General features: G+C 40.1%; 1 protein-coding gene across 4 annotated transcripts in view; it reads right to left on the bottom strand.

Moving 5' to 3' along the window:
• The window catches only part of TRPC3 (transient receptor potential cation channel subfamily C member 3), a 72,968-nt gene that overhangs the window by 37,540 nt on the left and 17,791 nt on the right, over nt 1-17,637 (bottom strand). For all 4 annotated transcript variants that reach the window (XM_086345927.1, XM_086345930.1, XM_086345929.1 and 1 more), the window contains exons 2-3: nt 13,417-14,188; nt 6,537-6,725 (exon numbers count right to left, since the gene is read on the bottom strand). In XM_086345927.1, coding sequence (XP_086202053.1) covers nt 6,537-6,725; nt 13,417-14,188 — 961 coding nt within the window. The remainder of the gene's footprint in view (nt 1-6,536; nt 6,726-13,416; nt 14,189-17,637) is intronic.

Raw genomic sequence — 17,637 nt, 5'->3', positions numbered from 1 at the left:
GAAATCAATCCTTTACACATGGCCTTATGTAAAGATCAATCTTTGACCTGGTGTAACTTGTACAATACAATGCAAACACTTAATATATGTTAAATACTAGGGAAAATCATGCTGTTTGTACTGCATTTATTATACTTTAAAATTCAGCTTAAAATTAAGCTTTAAAATTCAGCTTAATTCAGGTGTATCTCATAGTACTAACTCTACCTTTGTATTTCTTTTTGAAAACTTTTATTGGAGTATAGTTGACTTACAATGCTGCATACATTTCAGATATATAGCAAAGTTAATCCGTTATACATATACCCATTTTTTCTTTTAGAGTCTTTTAAAAAATAATTTTATTTAGTTATTTATTTATTTTTTCGCTGTGCTGGGTCTTTGTTGCCATGTGGGCTTTTCACTAGTTGTGGTGAGTAGGGTTGCTCTTTAGTTGCAAAGCATGGGTTTCTCATTGCATGTGGCTTCTCTTGATGTGGAGCACAGGCTCCAGGACTTCAGGCCCATTAGTTGTGGCTCCTGGGCTCCAGAACACAGGCCCATTAGTTGTGGCATACAGACTTAGTTGTTCTGCATCATGTGGGATCTTCTAGATCAGGAATCAAACCCATGTATCCTGCATTGGCAGGCAGATTCTTTACCCCTGAGCCACCAGGGAAGCCCTTTCTTAGGTTCATTTCCCATATAGGCCATTACAGAGTACTGAGTAGAGATCCCTGTGCAGCAGTTTCTTATTAGTTATTAATATCTACTTAATATATAGTAGTGTGTATATGTCAGTCCCAATCTCCCAATTTATCCCTTCCCCCTCTTATCCCTGGTAACCATAATCTTGTTTTCTACACCGGTGATTGAGATCATAATACAGCACCATATGGCATCTGTTGTTTGCTTTTAATCCACAGAAAGAAAACACAGTTTCCTCCAATGATTTAAAATCCTAATACAAGCACACAAGGAACAGTTTTTAAAAGAAAATAAAACCAATATAATAGTAGTAAGTGAAGGCAAAGAAGCTAATCCCCTTAGGAGATGAGTTTTGCTGTTTTCAATGACTTCAAAATAGGGCAGAAACCTTTATCTCTTAAAACTGTTTTACTTCCTAAAAAAATCTCTTTGTGCTGCCACACCAGTCATAGCAAGCTGAATAAAATTTGTATGCAGTTTCCTAACTTCAGTGGACCAATAAATTGAAACCATTACAGAAATAATACCCTTATTTGAGGTTTTCTGATTTAAAGGGAAAATGCTTGACATACAAGAAAAATCTCAGTCTTTCAGTGGAATAAAACTACTGGAGCATAGAGAACAAACTTTATTCCCTGCCAAATAACTGAGAGATTATAAACTGAGCCACCAATAGGGGCAACTGATAAGTTTCAACTTAAATAAAATCCACATTACACTGTCTTCTTTATCAAATTAGCTTTTCCAAGAACTATATTCACGGGAATACTGTTGTACAGAAACATGGTAGGAACACTCTGTTTTTGTTTTTATTGCTGGAGCCACAGTTTATAATATTTAAAAGCAAATATTCTTGTGAACAGAAACTAGGTCATTCAGCTTTTTAAAGTTCTCTGAATTGTGAAGAACTCTGCTGTATAGTAGAGATTGGCACAACATTGTAAACCAACCATGCTTCAAAAATATAAAAATTTTAAAAATACTGAAAACTTATACTGCACATGTTTTCTGTATTTCAAACCTACTAAATACAAAATGCTGCTATCAGGAGACCCGCTGTTACCCCTCCATGCCTAGGCACACACCCGGCAGAGGTCTGACATGCAGAACCCATTCCCGCTCCGGCCAGCACATTCAGCCCAAAGTCTCTGCAGTGGATTTACCACTCTTTCATTGCATTGCTCAATTTCTGGACCTTCTTTGCACATTTTCTGCAAATACAGTGGATAATTTTAGATGTCTATATTGCTGCATATCTCTTTTCTACATGATCTTTCCATAGTTAAACCTAATCTCACTGTTGGAGGAAAGAGGAAGAACTCAGGAAAGTTCTCCTCTTTCTCAAGAGGTTGATTTTCCAGATTCAACGGTCCATCAAGTTCTGGTATCCTTTATCTTTGTCACAGTCTTCCTTACAATAGACAAGGCTCACTTGAGGTAGGTGTTATTTCTATGGGTGGGTATGGATTGATATTAATCCACCAGTCAGAACACAGAGGTACAGTCATAATTAGAGCTTGGGGCTTTTGGGGGGCAAATAGTCCATTACTCTAATTGGAAAACAACGAATGCTTTTGCCTGAAAGTTACTTTTCTTGTACTTATTTTCAAAACAACAAATTTCACCCTCCACTCTGTTCCATTCTCTTTTGTAGAATAATGTGTGTAACTACAAACAGTAACAACATTTACTATCTTTCAGTTGTCTGAGTTACCTTAGAGACCCCTCAGAAGTAACTCAGAGATGAATAATCTTCAACATCCACTCCCTCATAGAGAATGTCTTATTGTTTGTCCCCCACCAGTACTATATGATTGTTCATTTCACTAAAAGCACTGAGAATTGTAATTTTTTATAATTTTTAATTTTTTAATAATTTGAGTGAGGGCAGATGGTATTTATATGATAATATGCATAAGCTGAAACTCCAGTACTTTGGCCACCTCATGCAAAGAGTTGACTCATTGGAAAAGACTCTGATGCTGGGAGGGATTGGAGGCAGGAGAAGGGGACGACAGAGGATAAGATGGCTGGATGGCATCACTGACTCAATGGAAGTGAGTTTGAGTGAACTCCGGGAGTTGATGATGGACAGGGAGGCCTGGCGTGCTGCAATTCATGGGATCGCAGAGTCAGACACGACTGAGCAACTGAACTGAACTGAACTGATGCATCTCATATTACTAGAGGGTTTGAAAAAAAAATAAATAAATTTTTAAATACATTTGTTAGCCATTTGAATTTTCTTTTCTGTGAATTACCTACCTATAGAAGCTTTTTGCTTATTTTTCTATAGACCTCTGGAAATTTTCCCTATGAATTTGTTTGTGCACTTTGGTTATTAAGAATATCATTCCCAGGATTTCCCTGGTGGTCCACTGGTTAAGAATCTGCCTGCCAATGCAGAGGACATGAGTTCAGTCCCAGGTCTGGGAAGATCCCCCATGCCTCAGAGCAACTAAGCCCACATGCCACAACTACTGAACCACGCATTCCAGAGCTGATGCTCTGCAAAAAGGGAGCCCCGAGCACCGCAACTAGAGAGCAGCCCCTGCTTGTGGCAACTAGAGAAAGCCTACATGCAGCAATGAAGACCCAGTGTGGCCAAAAATAAACATTTTTTTTTAAAGGGAAAGGAATGACCTGTTTAAAAACAAACAAACAAAAAAGAATATCAATCCCCTAAGTTATAGTATAGAAAAAAATTTTCCTAGTTTGCCCTTTACCTTTTTTATGATCTTTTTGATGTATAGAGGTTTTAACTTACATATGGTCAAATAACTTATATTTTTGTTTTCTATTTTTTCTACTGCTTTTATACTGAAAAAATCTTTTCTCACATAAACGTTAAACTCATGTTCAGACTTCAATTCAGATCTTTTGTGTTTTCATTTTCTTGATTAACTGTCATTGAGCCTCTAGGGCCTGGGGTGAACTCATAGTGATTCCTAGGGAAGACCTAAGCCCTGGGAACTCTGAGCTTAGAAAGAACTCAATAGACCCAGAATCACAATTGGAAGCAGGTATTAGAAAGATGGTAGAAGAGACATCTTGAGTTTCTTAGGGGATCTAAATAATTCAGCATTATATAAAACTGGTTTCCTTGGTGGAATTATGGACTGATTTGAATAAATATGCTTATTAAATTCCAAGGGGAAAAATTTCACAACACAGTATTTTGAAATCCCAATGCCATGCATGTAGCTATGCTCAATTTCGGTGCCATAGTCTGTGGAGTTCATGAATATTACAACCCAAGATGTTATTTTACTAGGGGACTAGAAAGGAGATGATGGGAAAAGGAAGTAGCAGAAGTGGGTGGAAGTATTTTTGCTCCTTGCTAGATGGAGATGGGTGAGTGTTGAGTGAAGAATGAAGGAATCTTCGGAGAGAAAGAAAGAGGATCTGGGGCTTTGTGGGGCATTCCAGAATAAAGTTCTTATATACATTTATTGGGTGAAGATTCCAAATAAAAGATTTTAACTAATACTCATTTTATAGCATAAAATAGACAAAACCAGAAGTATGTGCAAAGTCCTAAATCTCCTTTCAGTTCCAGATACATTTTGCTGTTGTTTTCTGGTGGTTAACTGACAGGAAATTTATCATTAACTGACACCTCATACATTGTAACCCTACACATCAATTCATTTAAAATTAACATGCAAGAAGACATTCACTCTGGAAGACAGTTTGGTTAACAGAAGCACAACTGTAGATGAGCTGTCTCTGCTAATATGACACTTTGAAAGCAATGACAAAGAACCAGTGACAACTGAAATCAATTCTCTCCTCTCAGGAGCTAAAGGCAAGAGATGCCTGTTGTAAGGTCTGTGAATAAATGTCTAGTTTTCTAAAAACAGTTTAATATCAATCTTGTTCAAAGCTATCTTTTTCTTCCAGTACAGCAAAATGTCAACTAGCATGCTTGCTCTGAGAGGGGCCAGTGGAGCCAATTCAATTACCTTCTTACTGACAACTTCTTGAAAAGTTATTTTACACCAAAATTTAATGAGAATCTTCACATTTCACTTCTTATTAAGTAGAGGGGAGATCTGTCATTAATTGCTGACTATAATTTTGTGAACACCACAATGTGGAAGTTCTCTACATTGTGGTAGAACTGTGTGTACACACACACACACACACACACACACACACACAGATTCCCCCATGCTCACCTGCTGCTAGGGTGCAAACATTGCCCTAGGTTCCCCTGGTCAGAGGCATGTGTGCATACCTCTGATTTGGAAGGAGCCTTTTACAAGAGGCAGGACTCAGGAAGTCCTTTCTGTTGGTAGGAAGCTGACCCTCTGCAGCAGAGGCAGAATTGTTCTGTTTGGGTCAGAGAAACCTCCTTACCAGGTCAGTTCAGGGCCTGGCTCTGGGCAAGGTTTCTGCAAGCACAGCTTAGATAATCTTGCTCTTCCACTTCTCAAAGATTCTGTGAGCCTGCTAATATTTCTCACTCAATTCTTTTCTGTTTAAATTGGCTATAACCTACCACTAAGGACCAAACCAGCACAATAAACATGAAATGTCTTTGATGACTAAGAACTGAACTTAAGCATCATCATTCTTATTTATTTATTTTGACTGTGACAGGTTTTAGTTGTGGATTTAGTTCAACAACGAGGGATTGAACTTGGGTCCCCTGAATTGGGAGCACAAAGTTTTAGCCACTGCACCATCAGGACAGTCTCAAGAGTCATCATTCTGAGAATGAATTTTCAAATGCAGAAATGTGATTAGCTAATAATTACTGAGCTATCACCAGGTATTAACACTATGTCTGTGCTAATTACTTTACTTGTATTAGCTCACGTAATCCTTAAAATAACTGAAATAGTAGTTGTCTCCACTACCAATAAGCAGAACGAGGTTTAGATTGATCAAGAGGTTTGTCCTGTCACACAGAGAAGACAAGTCAGGACTTGAACTCTTTCAAGTTAGCTCCAGGGTCTGCCCTCTTAAACACCACACCACACTGCAGGAACAAGAGAAGATTCCACTATACACAGATTGACCAGTTCATGAAACCAGATCTGCTCCTGACAATAGCTTACTTTTTCATGATTTAAAGTATAAAAATTCAAGTTATGTAAAATATGCATAAATGATTAGATTCTGAATAGCTGAGATTTTTATTATAAGTGGAACAATATAACTATAATTGATATGAATTATTTAAAGCCCCACACAAGTAGCAAATACATACATGTAACAGTTCTATCTGCAATATCCAGAGTAAAAAAGTAAGCATAATTTTTATTTTTTTGGCAACTGCATAGAATTCCATAGCTGTATGATCTTAGACATGTCATTTAAGTCTGGTGAACCTCAATGCCCTTATAGAATAGAAGTCTCATCATCAAACACCTATTTTATAGATGAGATGGATAATTACAAAGGCTTGTCACAAGGTTAACACTAGAACATATGCAACAGTGCCTTACAAAAATGTATACAAGTAACAGATTTTATTATCATCAACCACATTGCTATGAGCAGTTTACAAAGTTCTTTTGCGTATCTTAATCCACTGAAATCCCACCAAAACCCTGATACAGGTAAGCGGTATTATTCTCCTTTTATATGAGGAAAATGAAATGTAAAGAAGTTTTATGATTTATCCAAGATCTGACAATGGATAAAAAGTGGAAAAGATTGGAGCTGGGTACTTGACTCACAACTTCACCATGATACCATTTAATCTATTTCATAAAGGAAAAACATCTTTTTGTCAATAACATCTATTTTTATTATTTAAAAACCTCTCCTAGGATTATGGCATAGTTGATATTACATGTTGATTCCAATATGGAGCTGGATGAAAGTAGGCCACTCACCTTTTTGACTTCATACTTGATGGCAAGTTTGACCCGACTCAGGGAAGCTTTATGCCTGTGCATCTCCAGAGGATCTGCCGATTCCAGGTCTCCATTCAGAATGGCTTCTACCTCTTCTGAGTCTCTGCAAAGATCCAGCACACCCACCACGAAGTCTTTGCATTGCATGGAGAGCTTCCGATAGTCATTCTAAGAACAAGAGGGTTAGAGTTTAATGCAGAGAATGTGCTGTAGTTCAGTGGAAAGTGTTCAGGGGTTTTGTAAATTAGAAAAAGTCTACCTAACTCTGGGCAGGAAGTTTTAGCCCCCTGGTAAATGCAAGGTTTGTTGAGTTAGATACCAGCTGGATTTGCTTCCACCTCCCTCCTTAGCCAGGACCTAATACATATAAGACAGTTCTGAAAATGGTGTGCAAGCAAGTGACTGGTTTTCATTAAGAAATAGTGGTTAAATGCTTAATGCTGAAAGGCCAAAGTATCAAAGAGAGTTATGTCTCTCTTGTACAGATAAACAGTAGTTTTCTTAAAGCCAAAACAAAGCCATTTCTAAGATGAAAATTCCTTAAGTGGCGATCTGACATAGAAAACTGACTATACATGAAAATAACCTGTCTGGTTTACTATCCATTGCCTTATTGGAGACAGCGCTTTTCAAACTGTAGTCCTCAGGCCAGCAGCCTCAGTAGCACCTGGACATGTGTTGCTGCTGCTGCTAAGTCACTTCAGTCCTGTCCAACTCTGTGCGACCCCACAGACGGCAGCCCACCAGGCTCCCCCGTCCCTGGGATTCTCCAGGCAAGAACACTGGAGTGGGTTGCCATTTCCTTTAGAAACATAAATTCTCAGACCCCACCCAAGACATCCTGATTAGAAACTGATGATGAGGGGCAGCAATGTGTTAACACACTCTCCCAGCGTTTCTGACATACAGTTGTGATTGAGGATGATGGTTTACAGTGAAAGCAAAGAGGAGGGTAGGTGCCAACACAGAGGGTATTTTTTTCTTGTTGTCTGAAGGGCACATTATCATGTCCTGTAGAACTAGAAGGAGAGAAATGTCTGATTATATATAATTGAATTCTCAAGGGTTGCAGAATATCAATACCTGAGAGAAAATTTTTCAGGCCACTGGAACTAACACCTTGCTAAAAATAATCTGTGAATCTTTAATTTCATTAGCATATTTATATAGTGCCATGGACTGGTAGAAGGCATTTGTCAGAATTCCTTGCTACCTTCTGAATGGAGCTCTATTTCCAGCCCATTGGTTCCAATCCAGGTGTTAATGACCATCTCTCAGGAAAATGCCTAACTTCTGCAACCCCCAGCTCCACTTCTACAACTTTCACTAAAATCAGGAAAATGAATCAGATGATAATCTAGTTTGGTACACATGAGGAAAATATAATTCCTCATTTCAACATGTCCTGACATACTGTACATGTCTAATAACTGGGTAATATTTAGGATGGCAGAATTTCTAGGTTTCCAAATATCATACTTTAAATATTTAAATCATCTTCATACAACATGAAAAATTTCCATTTTTCCCCTTAAATAATTAACTTGATTTGATGAGCAAAAATCACCGCACCAACTAAAATAAACAAGAAAAGGAAAGACTGTTTAAAGGCTACACAGACTAGAATAGTTTCCATTTCAGATATCAGAAATTCAGATAAAGAAGAGTTGCAGTTAATCCTTTTCCCCTCAAAAGGGAACAAATAAAATGAATAAAAACTTCAGTCTTTGGTTTCCATTCAAGTTTGGTACCATGCAACTGATAAAATTAATAAAATGTTCAATCTCTGGTTTCTATGCAGAGTGTCAGTTAAATATCCATCTGCCTTCCATTCCTGGAAGACTAATGAAATATTTTATTATAGCATCCAGAAGAAGTATTAAATCCATGTCTGTTTCCATATAAAGCTCCCCTTTTAGTACATTTTTTAAATGAAATTTCCTCCTGTTACTCGGCAGTTCAGACTGTTCTATAAGATTTGATACGACACAGGATGGCCAATTCCCCATTGATCAGAAGTAAAAAAAAGACTTTTTTCTCTTCTGGAATAAAACATAGAAACCACTTCTGCAGTAATACCCAAATAATAACTCATTATCTTTAAAATTATAACCTGTAAATTACCTGATATTATAGAAAGCTTTGTGCTTTTTTCATATCCACTAAAAGATCAGTCAGGAAGCAAAAAACAAGTAGCAAATTGCAACAGTAACACTGTTTTCATAACAATTTAATCATTTCCTCCTGGAAGAAGTCTGCTATCCAAATACAGAAAATAATCAGAGCTGGAGGTAATGGCGATTTCTTCTATTGGGCTTACAGAATGCCATTTCGCCAATATATGCAGAGCTCCCAGGGAACTCTGGCAGCTGACTCTGTCAGTTCTACCATGAGGTCCTGTCTCTCACTACTTCACAACTTAGACCTTTCGTCTGGTCCAAATTTTCTAATGATTTTCTCTAAATTTAGTTTTGCCTGAGTATCTTTATTGTGTGACTTTTCCATTACCATGGTCCTCCACAAATTTACCAGATGGGTCTGCAGCCCACTTTACGGAGCAGAAACTCAAAACCCGGAAGGCCTGCTCAAGCCAGAGGAAGAACAGTGAAGCCTGGGCCTCGTCACAACCTGTCTACAGGTTTCAGCAGGTTTTTAACGTTCATGGTTTAATCCCTTTTTATTCTTAACAGGAAAACTGAAATTCAACTCTAAGCAGGTTTGCTCCTGTCAGATCCTTTCCCTAATAATAAAAGAGGCAGGACAGTGTAGTGGTTAAAAGGATAAATCTGAAACCAGACTTCCTGGATTTGCATACTGGTTCTACCACTTGCTGACTTCCCTGGTGGCTCAGATGCTAGAGCATCTGCCTACGATGCGGGAGACCCGGGCTCAATCCCTGGGTCGGGAAGATCTCCTGGAGAAGGAAATGGCAACCCACTCCAGTATTCTTGCCTGGAGAATCCCATGGATGGAGAAGCCTGGTAGGCTACAGTGCATGGGGTCGCAAAGAGTCCGACACAACTGAGCAACTTCACTTCACTTCCTTCATTTCACTTCTACCACCTCCTAGCTGTGTGACCTTACAGAAGGTGAGAACTCTCTGATGAGAATAAGCCTATCTATTATTGCTGTTGGGCTTCCCTACTGGCTCAGGTAAAGACTCTGCCTGCAGTGTGGGAGACCTGGGTTCAATCCCTGGGTTGGGAAGATCCACTAGAGCAGGGCATAGCAACCCATTCCAGTATTCTTGCCTAGGAAATCCCACGAAGAGAGGAGCCTGGCGGGCTACAGTCAAAGGGGTCACAAAGAGTCAGACATGACTGGGCAACTTAACACCACATAGCAAATTATTGCTGCTATGAGGATTAAATGCTTTGAGTGTGCTTGGTACACATCAACTACAGAATTGCTTCTATGTTACCAGGTATAGCATGTTACATAGAAGAGCTAGAACTGGGACTCAAGGCACCCAAATCTAGGCTTAGCAGATGGTATGTTGGCTACTGTCTTTGTTTTCTCACTTGTAAAATGAGAGGTCTGTATAGGTGGATGATTCCTAGAGTATTTTCCTGCTATCAAATGCTACCTTGCTTTTGGACTACATTTATTTTCCTCTTCCTTAAAATCCCATGGACGGAGGAGCCTGGAAGGCTGCAGTCTATGGGGTCGCTGAGAGTCGGACATGACTGAGCGACTTCACTTTCACTTTTCACTTTCATGCATTGGAGAAGGAAATGGCAACCCACTCCAGTGTTCTTGCCTGGAGAATCCCAGGGACGGAGGAACTGGGTGGGCTGCTGTCTATGGGGTCACACAGAGTTGGACATGACTGAAGTGACTTAGTAGTAGTAGTAGTACTGTCCTACTGTGATATAACTTGAAATTGTTTTTCTACTTTACAAAAGGAAAATCTGAGGCACAGGGAAAGCACAATGCCTTTTTTTAAGTGCATCATTGATTCAGAATTAGGAAATTTCAGCTTAATAAATGGCTAGCTTCCTAGCCACTGACATTTGGAAGATGAAACATGGAGCTCAGCCTCTCCAATACTCTGTTTCTCAGAATAGCTTCAGACAGCATTTGCACATTGAAAATACTTCTTTAATAACCTGTCACCAAGCTGTCCTCCATTCATCTATCTAAATCTATATCCTAGAATGTCCAAACTTGGGATAATGAGCTTCATATGTTTTTGGCACCATGCTGCCTGTACTCTTCAAGGACCTTTGAAGACTGCACGATGGCTGAGAACCTTCTCTGAAGCACCTAAGTGACAGCAGTCTGAGGGATGAGATACTGGGTCTTACAGGCCACTGATAAGATGAATACTCATATGCATTTGAAATGGAAAAAAAAAATCATGTCTTTTTTTCAAGGCTAGTACTTTAAGTTCAAAGTCTTTACGGAAAGAATATAATGAACACCATGGAATAGGGCAGATTAAGTGACCCTGACTTAGAAAGAAGCTTCACTTTCTGCACTTTCAAGGGAGGCAGTCTCTGGGTCAGTGCTGTGAAAGCACTATTTTTTCTGTCTAAAGTCCTGACAGATGGACATGAGTGTGGGATGAGAAGGCAAAGTGATGAAAAGCAGACAGATAAGAAAAGTAAAGGATAAAAAATAAGAAAAGAATAACAAGGACAAGTGAATATGGGAATGAAAAGGTACATTTAGTCAGGAGAGAGAGACCTGTAGTCTTTTGAGACCATAACTTACAAAGACCTGTCTGTATCTTGCCTCTTATATGGTTACACTACACAAACACCTTCCATATAATTCAGGAAAAAGGAACCATGAGATTTTGATTTGCATATCCTTAGATAGCTGGCAGCTTTATGAATGCTTTCTTAAACCCAGTTGTGCTTTCTCCTTTTTTTGCCTCTTCATTTGTAATCATTTCCCACCTTTGAAAGGTTATCAGAGGTGACTTTTTATGTTAGGGTAAAGGAGACTTCATGTATTATCAATATGGGTTTAGTTGGCATCAAGGGGAGAACTATGAATAACAAATTTTCTTAACATTACTTCACTGAGGCTACTTCTCTGGGCAGAATTACATATGTCACCATCTTCTGTTAATTATTAAAACATAATCTAGGAAAATATTTGCAGAATTTCTTATACAGACTTTAAGTACATACCAAGCAAAATGCATAAAAACAAGGTTTGAGTGACCCTTGGAATAGTAAAATAATAAAGTTAAAATAACACTTTTTATAAGTGAAAGTGTTAGTCACTAAGTCCTGTCTGACTGTTTGCAACCCCATGGGCTGTAGCCCACCAGCCTCTGCTAATCATGGGATTCTCCAGGCAAGAATACTGGAGTGGGTAGCCATTCCCTTCTCCAGGGGATCTTCCCCACCCAGGGATCAAAGTCGGGTCTTCTGCATTTCAAGCGAATTCTTTACCATCTGAGCCACCAGGGAAGCCCATACTTTTTATCACTATGATGAAATAAAGTGACATTTAGACTTTTATCTGAACATGCTTCTATTCTTTTCAAACAGAATTTGAAGTTAGGAATTTGCTCTACCTGAGTTCTGAAAAAAAAAAAAAAAATTCATTTTAGGTATAAGGAAATAAATCTTTTCAAATACCACATAAGGAATCTTTTCAAAGGGAATAGATAGATATAGGTGATACTTATTTTCTTCTTTGTATTTTCCCACATTTTCCAAATTTTTACAATAAATATGCACAGCCTTCATATTAGAAAGAATTTAATGAAATAACAAATAATATTATACTAAGGCCAGATCTCCACCAGCACAAGATGAGTGTTGATGGATGTCGAGGAAATCTGGTATATGTGGAAGGGGAAAACCCCACAAAACTTTCCTACCGTTTTCTTTCAACTAGTTAACTTGAATTATATTGCTAGTTGCATTTGTGTGGCTCTCAATAAGTATGAAAAACTGCAGTAAAACCTAAAAAACAGAATAATCACTTTTTCTGTGATCTGACACCACAACATAAAAAAAAAAAAAAAAGAAGAAGATTAACTCAGCATCCAAAAACTAATTCAAGGAAATGATGCCTAGAATCATCCTCTCTGGTGGATAACAGGAATCAGGAGCCTGCTAGAAAACAGTCTGACTTTCACCAGATCTACAAAGTCTCCTCCTGCCCTAGATTTAATAGGCAGAACCATCTGAAATGCATAGGAAAATGTAACAATTAAAAAACATTCCACTATTAATGTATAGTTTTTAATAAAAATAAATAATACTGTTGACTGGAGATGATGTCCAAATAAAAGTTCACTCATAAAAAAATCTACTAAAGCAAACCACTTTTCTGTCTTTACATTTCTGGGTTGACCTAATGGCCACAGCTCACCATTCTGAATATTGCAGATTTCATTTGTGGATTTCAGTTGCAGCCACTTTTGTCATAAATAAAATGACTTTAGTCATTCATTTAAAATTTTATATTAGTCTTTTGACTTTTAACTAAAGGGATATACAAATGTTTGGGCCAATAAACAGTGCACACAAAACTATTTCTATATTGGGTGCCACCATACAACTACAAAAGAGGAAGAACTGGGAAGGAAGATCACAGCTAAATCCCTCCTTCAACAAACAGAAGTCTCGTGTACTATTTAACACCTATCCAGAACGCAGAGCAGCACAACCATTACAGCTCTCTGATTCAGTATATACCCACTTCTAAAACAAATTTATCACAGCACCGGGCTGAAAAGAGAAAAATCATCAGATCATTTCTGAACGACGCTCCCAATCCCTTGAGATTTTAGATCCACTGGACAAAACTGATTTGGGAGCAGACTGCAGAAGGCACCTCGCCGGGAAGTGGAAGAGCGCGCAGAGCAGCCGCGGTGGAGCGCACAGCTTACCTTGAACTCCTTCTCTATGTTGGCCAGCTTGGCCAGCTCGTTGCTGAGCTCCAGGGCAGTGAGCACAGGGTCCTCGCTAGACAAGGACAGATAAGCTGGACTGGCCAGCCCCTTGTAGGCATTGATCCTTGAGCGCGAGTGGCTGAAAGAGTCGTGCCTCTGCTTTTCCGTGCAGTCCCCGCACTTGCAGAAATAGTCATGCGGCCGCTCGATCCTGGCGCCCTTCATCAGCAGCATATGCACCACCTCGTACTTCTGGCAGTGCGCCGCCAGGATGATGGGGGTGATGTCCGGGGAGAAGCGTGTGCCGTCCTCGTCGTAAGCGTAAAAGTCGTCGTCCTGCAGCTCCTGCTCGCAGGGGCTTAGGGTTAGGCGCTTGCTGGCCGCGAACCCGGGGTGGTTGAGGATGGCCTCCACGATGCGCACGTAGCCCTTGCTGATGGCGAGCAGCAGGGCGTCGCCGATGCGTGCCAAGTTCTCCTTCTTGAGCAGCAGCTCGGTCACCTCCAGGTGCTCATTGCCCACCGCCAGCTGCAGCGCGTTCTGGCCCATGTAGTCCACGCAGTTGACATTCAGCGTCTTGGACTCCTCCAGCATCTTGCGCACCACCGGGATGTTGCCATACTCGGCGGCGTCGAGGAAGCGCTCCTCCTCCGCAGTGAGGCTGGTACCCCGGTCGTTGAACATGAAGGCCGGTCCCCGGACGGCTTGGCGCCGGCCCTTCTCCCGCATCACCGTCTTGCGCCTTAGGGATGGGCTTTCCTCCATTGACCTAATCAGCAGCAGCAACAACAACAAAACCCCAGCTGTTGAATATTAGGGCATATTGCTTCTTCCCACATATCGCTCCATTTCTGCAGTACAGGTCACACACACGGCAGATCTATGGCCTGAGGACAGCTAGGTCAGACGCTAAGACTCGCCTGAAGTTTTACACCTGCACCTAATAAGGGCTGCTGGAACCCAGAAAGCAGAAACCCTTCAGAACAAGAGTTCTTGTTCTACAGAGCAGCCATCACCAACCTTTTTGGCACCAGGGACCTGTTTTGTGGGAGGCAATTTTTCCACCAGGGTGGAGGGGATGGTTTCTGCACATTACATCATATCTATTGTGCACTTTTATTGCTCACCTAATGCCCTGGCTGAGCTGACCCGAGGTTGGGGTCCCCTGCCATAGAGAATGACATTCATAAGGAATAATAACATAAACGATTCCCAGGTCTCCCTTTGTGACCCTGGTAAAGACAGGACTCATCATACCTGTGGGAATAAAGTTAACTGCTGCTTTAAAAAGTCTTGAAAACAGGGGCAAACAGGTATTTGTCACCAAAGCACTACGCTTGAAGGCTAAAGATATTAAATTTTCAAGAATTAGGCCAGAACAATCCTCCTAAGTCATTGCATATTTTTAACTAAATAAGATCATTGACACACACACACAAAGTCCAGTATTTAGGCCAAGTACTATCTTTCAGGATCTTAGATTTTCTATCTTTTCTATTATGGGTATCCCAACCTACTCCCCCACCCCCCAGAAAACTTAACAAAATTCTTTTTTTTTTTAACGACACAGACAAGATTTAGCAATTATAAAATGATAATTCAGTCTAGATTTATCCCAAGGACGGAGGAGCCTGGTAGGCTGCAGTCCATGGGGTCACTAAGAGTCAGGCACAACTGAGCGACTTCACTTTGACTTTTCACTTTCATGCTTTGGAGAAGGAAATGGCAACCCACTCCAGTATTCTTCTGGAGAATCCCAGGGACAGAGGAGCCTTGTGGGCTGCCGTCTATGGGGTCACACAGAGTCAGACACAACTGAAGCGACTTAGCAGCAGCAGCAGCAGTAACCATAGTTGAATATTTTTATTAAAAATAAAATTTATGCTTAAATTTAAAAAAAACTTCATCCCTTAGTTGACAAAATTTTAAAACATATAAGTACATACTGGCAATCATTATATTATAATGTTTCAGAAGCTAAATAAATGCCATAAGTTTTTGCGGTTCAGTCCCTAAGTCAACAGTGTCTGACTCTTTGCGACCCCATGGGCACCTCCAGGAGCACACCAGGCTCCTCTGTCCTGGGATTTCCCAGGCAAGAATACTGGAGTGGGTTGACATTTCCTTCTCCATGAGATCTTCCTGACCTAGGGATCGAACCCACATCTCCTGCATTGGCAGGTGGGCTCTTTACCACTGAGCCATGAGGGTAGCCCAAATGCCGTATGTCTGACCACTATTAGTAGGTGTGATGTGTAAGAATAGTGGAGTGAGGTGTGAACTATGTGGTGTGTGTGGGAAACCAGGAGGTTCAAGGCTGGCTTGAGGAGGCCTGTGTTTGTGTGTGGTTTTTGTGCTGTGTGTATGTGCCTTTGTACAATGATAATTTTTAGGTGGACAAGAACTAGGAAATAGCATTCACTGAACTGCATAGAAGAGACATTTGTTTCAAGAACAAACTCTGTAACAAGGTGTTTTTTTTTTAAATCTTAAAAACATTGGCATTGCAAAAAGTTGACATACTCACTTATTACATTAGTGGTACTGACTTCATTAGATCAATATTTTACTATTAAACTGGCACTCTTTAAATGGCTAGAATTTCCATCTTGTATAAATGATGAATTTTGTGCTTACGATTGATAATATATTGACATTATTCATGACTACAGAATATATATGCAGAATATGTTAAGTCTGTGGAATTCCAATCTATCCCAGATGGGTTATCTTTGGGGAAATAAACTCATTATCAAAGTGTCACATCTGACTAGAATGGGGTTTTTTACCTAATGATTGCTACCCACAAAAAGAATCACTCATAAAACCCTACCTTTTGTCCCCAAAGACAGTGATCTGAAAACACCAGAAAGTGTTCTTTCAAAAATTTTTTATTTGCATTTCTTAGTAGTTTTTTTCTTAGCATCTCTTCTTCTTTTGGAACCTATACCTCCGTTTTGTTCATTTAAGCCAAAATGTGGGGTTTTAATACTATATAACACAAGTCACATGAGTCATTTTGATTTTGTCTTTAAAAGATTCTAACACTGAGTTAAGTGTGAAGTAAGATTTTTCAGCTGGAACAAATTATACTGCTATTTCAAAATAAAAGTACTGACAATACTACTTGTTTTCATTTGTAAATCCACATAAGAAGTGTCTTTTTTAAAACCTTTCTTTACAGTATTAAGATATGCTTCATTAATCCAGACTAATAAAATGGTATGAGTCACAATCAATTCCCCCACAATGCATAAACGTGGCCCAAATCTCAGATGGTCTTAACAAAGCATCTCCTCCAGGATGAGAAGTAAAGAAGGGGTAAGGGTGAATGGGAGAGGATGTCTAACTTTAGTAATGCTAACAATAAAATCATTTTGCCAGACATGTTTTTACCTTTAAATCCCCATGTCACGGATTGACTCATCTAGCACCGCAAGGGTACATCAGATAGGGCCTTCCTTCTGGTAAGAGCTTTGGGGAACCACTGACCTAAATCAATTGCCCTACAAGCACCAGGTGCAATTTCCTTCATAGCTGATACAGATGGCTGGTAACATTAGATCGCTATGGACTGAACTGAACACATCCACATGTTGAAGCTGTAACCCCCAATGCAGGCTTCCCTGGTGGCTCAGTGTCTGAACCTTCCTGCCAATGCAAGAGATGCAGATTCGATTCCTGAGTTGAGAAGATCCCCTGGATAAGGAAATGTCAACCCACTCCAGTATTCTTGCCTGGGAAATCCCATGGACAGAGGAGCCTGCCAGGCTACCGTCCATGGGGTTGCAAAGAGTTGGACACAACTTAGTGACTGCTGCTGCTAAGTCGCTTCAGTCGTGTCTGACTCTGTGCGACCCCACAGACGGCAGCCCACCAGGCTCCCCCGTCCCTGGGATTCTCCAGGCAAGAACACTGGAGTTGGTTGCCATTTCCTTCTCCAATGCAGGACAGTGAAAAGTGAAAGTGAAGTCGCTCAGTCATGTCCAACTCTTCGAGACCCCATGGACTGAAGCCCACCAGGCTCCTCCGTCCTTGGGATTTTCCAGGCAAGAGTTCTGGAGTGGGTTGCCATTGCTTTCTCCACAACTTAGTGACTAAACAACAACAAAACCCCCAATATGGTATCTGGAGATTAGGTCTTTGGGAGGTGATCTGGATTAGATAAGGCTATGAACATAGAACCCTCATGGTGGAATCAGTGCCCTAAGGAAATAG

The sequence above is a fragment of the Bos grunniens genome, chromosome 17 (assembly GCF_055505025.1).
Source record: "Bos grunniens cultivar Pamir isolate PY7600 chromosome 17, Bosgru_T2T1.0, whole genome shotgun sequence".
NCBI classification, from domain to species: Eukaryota; Metazoa; Chordata; class Mammalia; order Artiodactyla; family Bovidae; genus Bos; species Bos grunniens.
The sequence above is the reverse complement of the archived record's forward strand: the minus strand, read 5'-3'. Positions and strand labels throughout refer to the sequence as shown.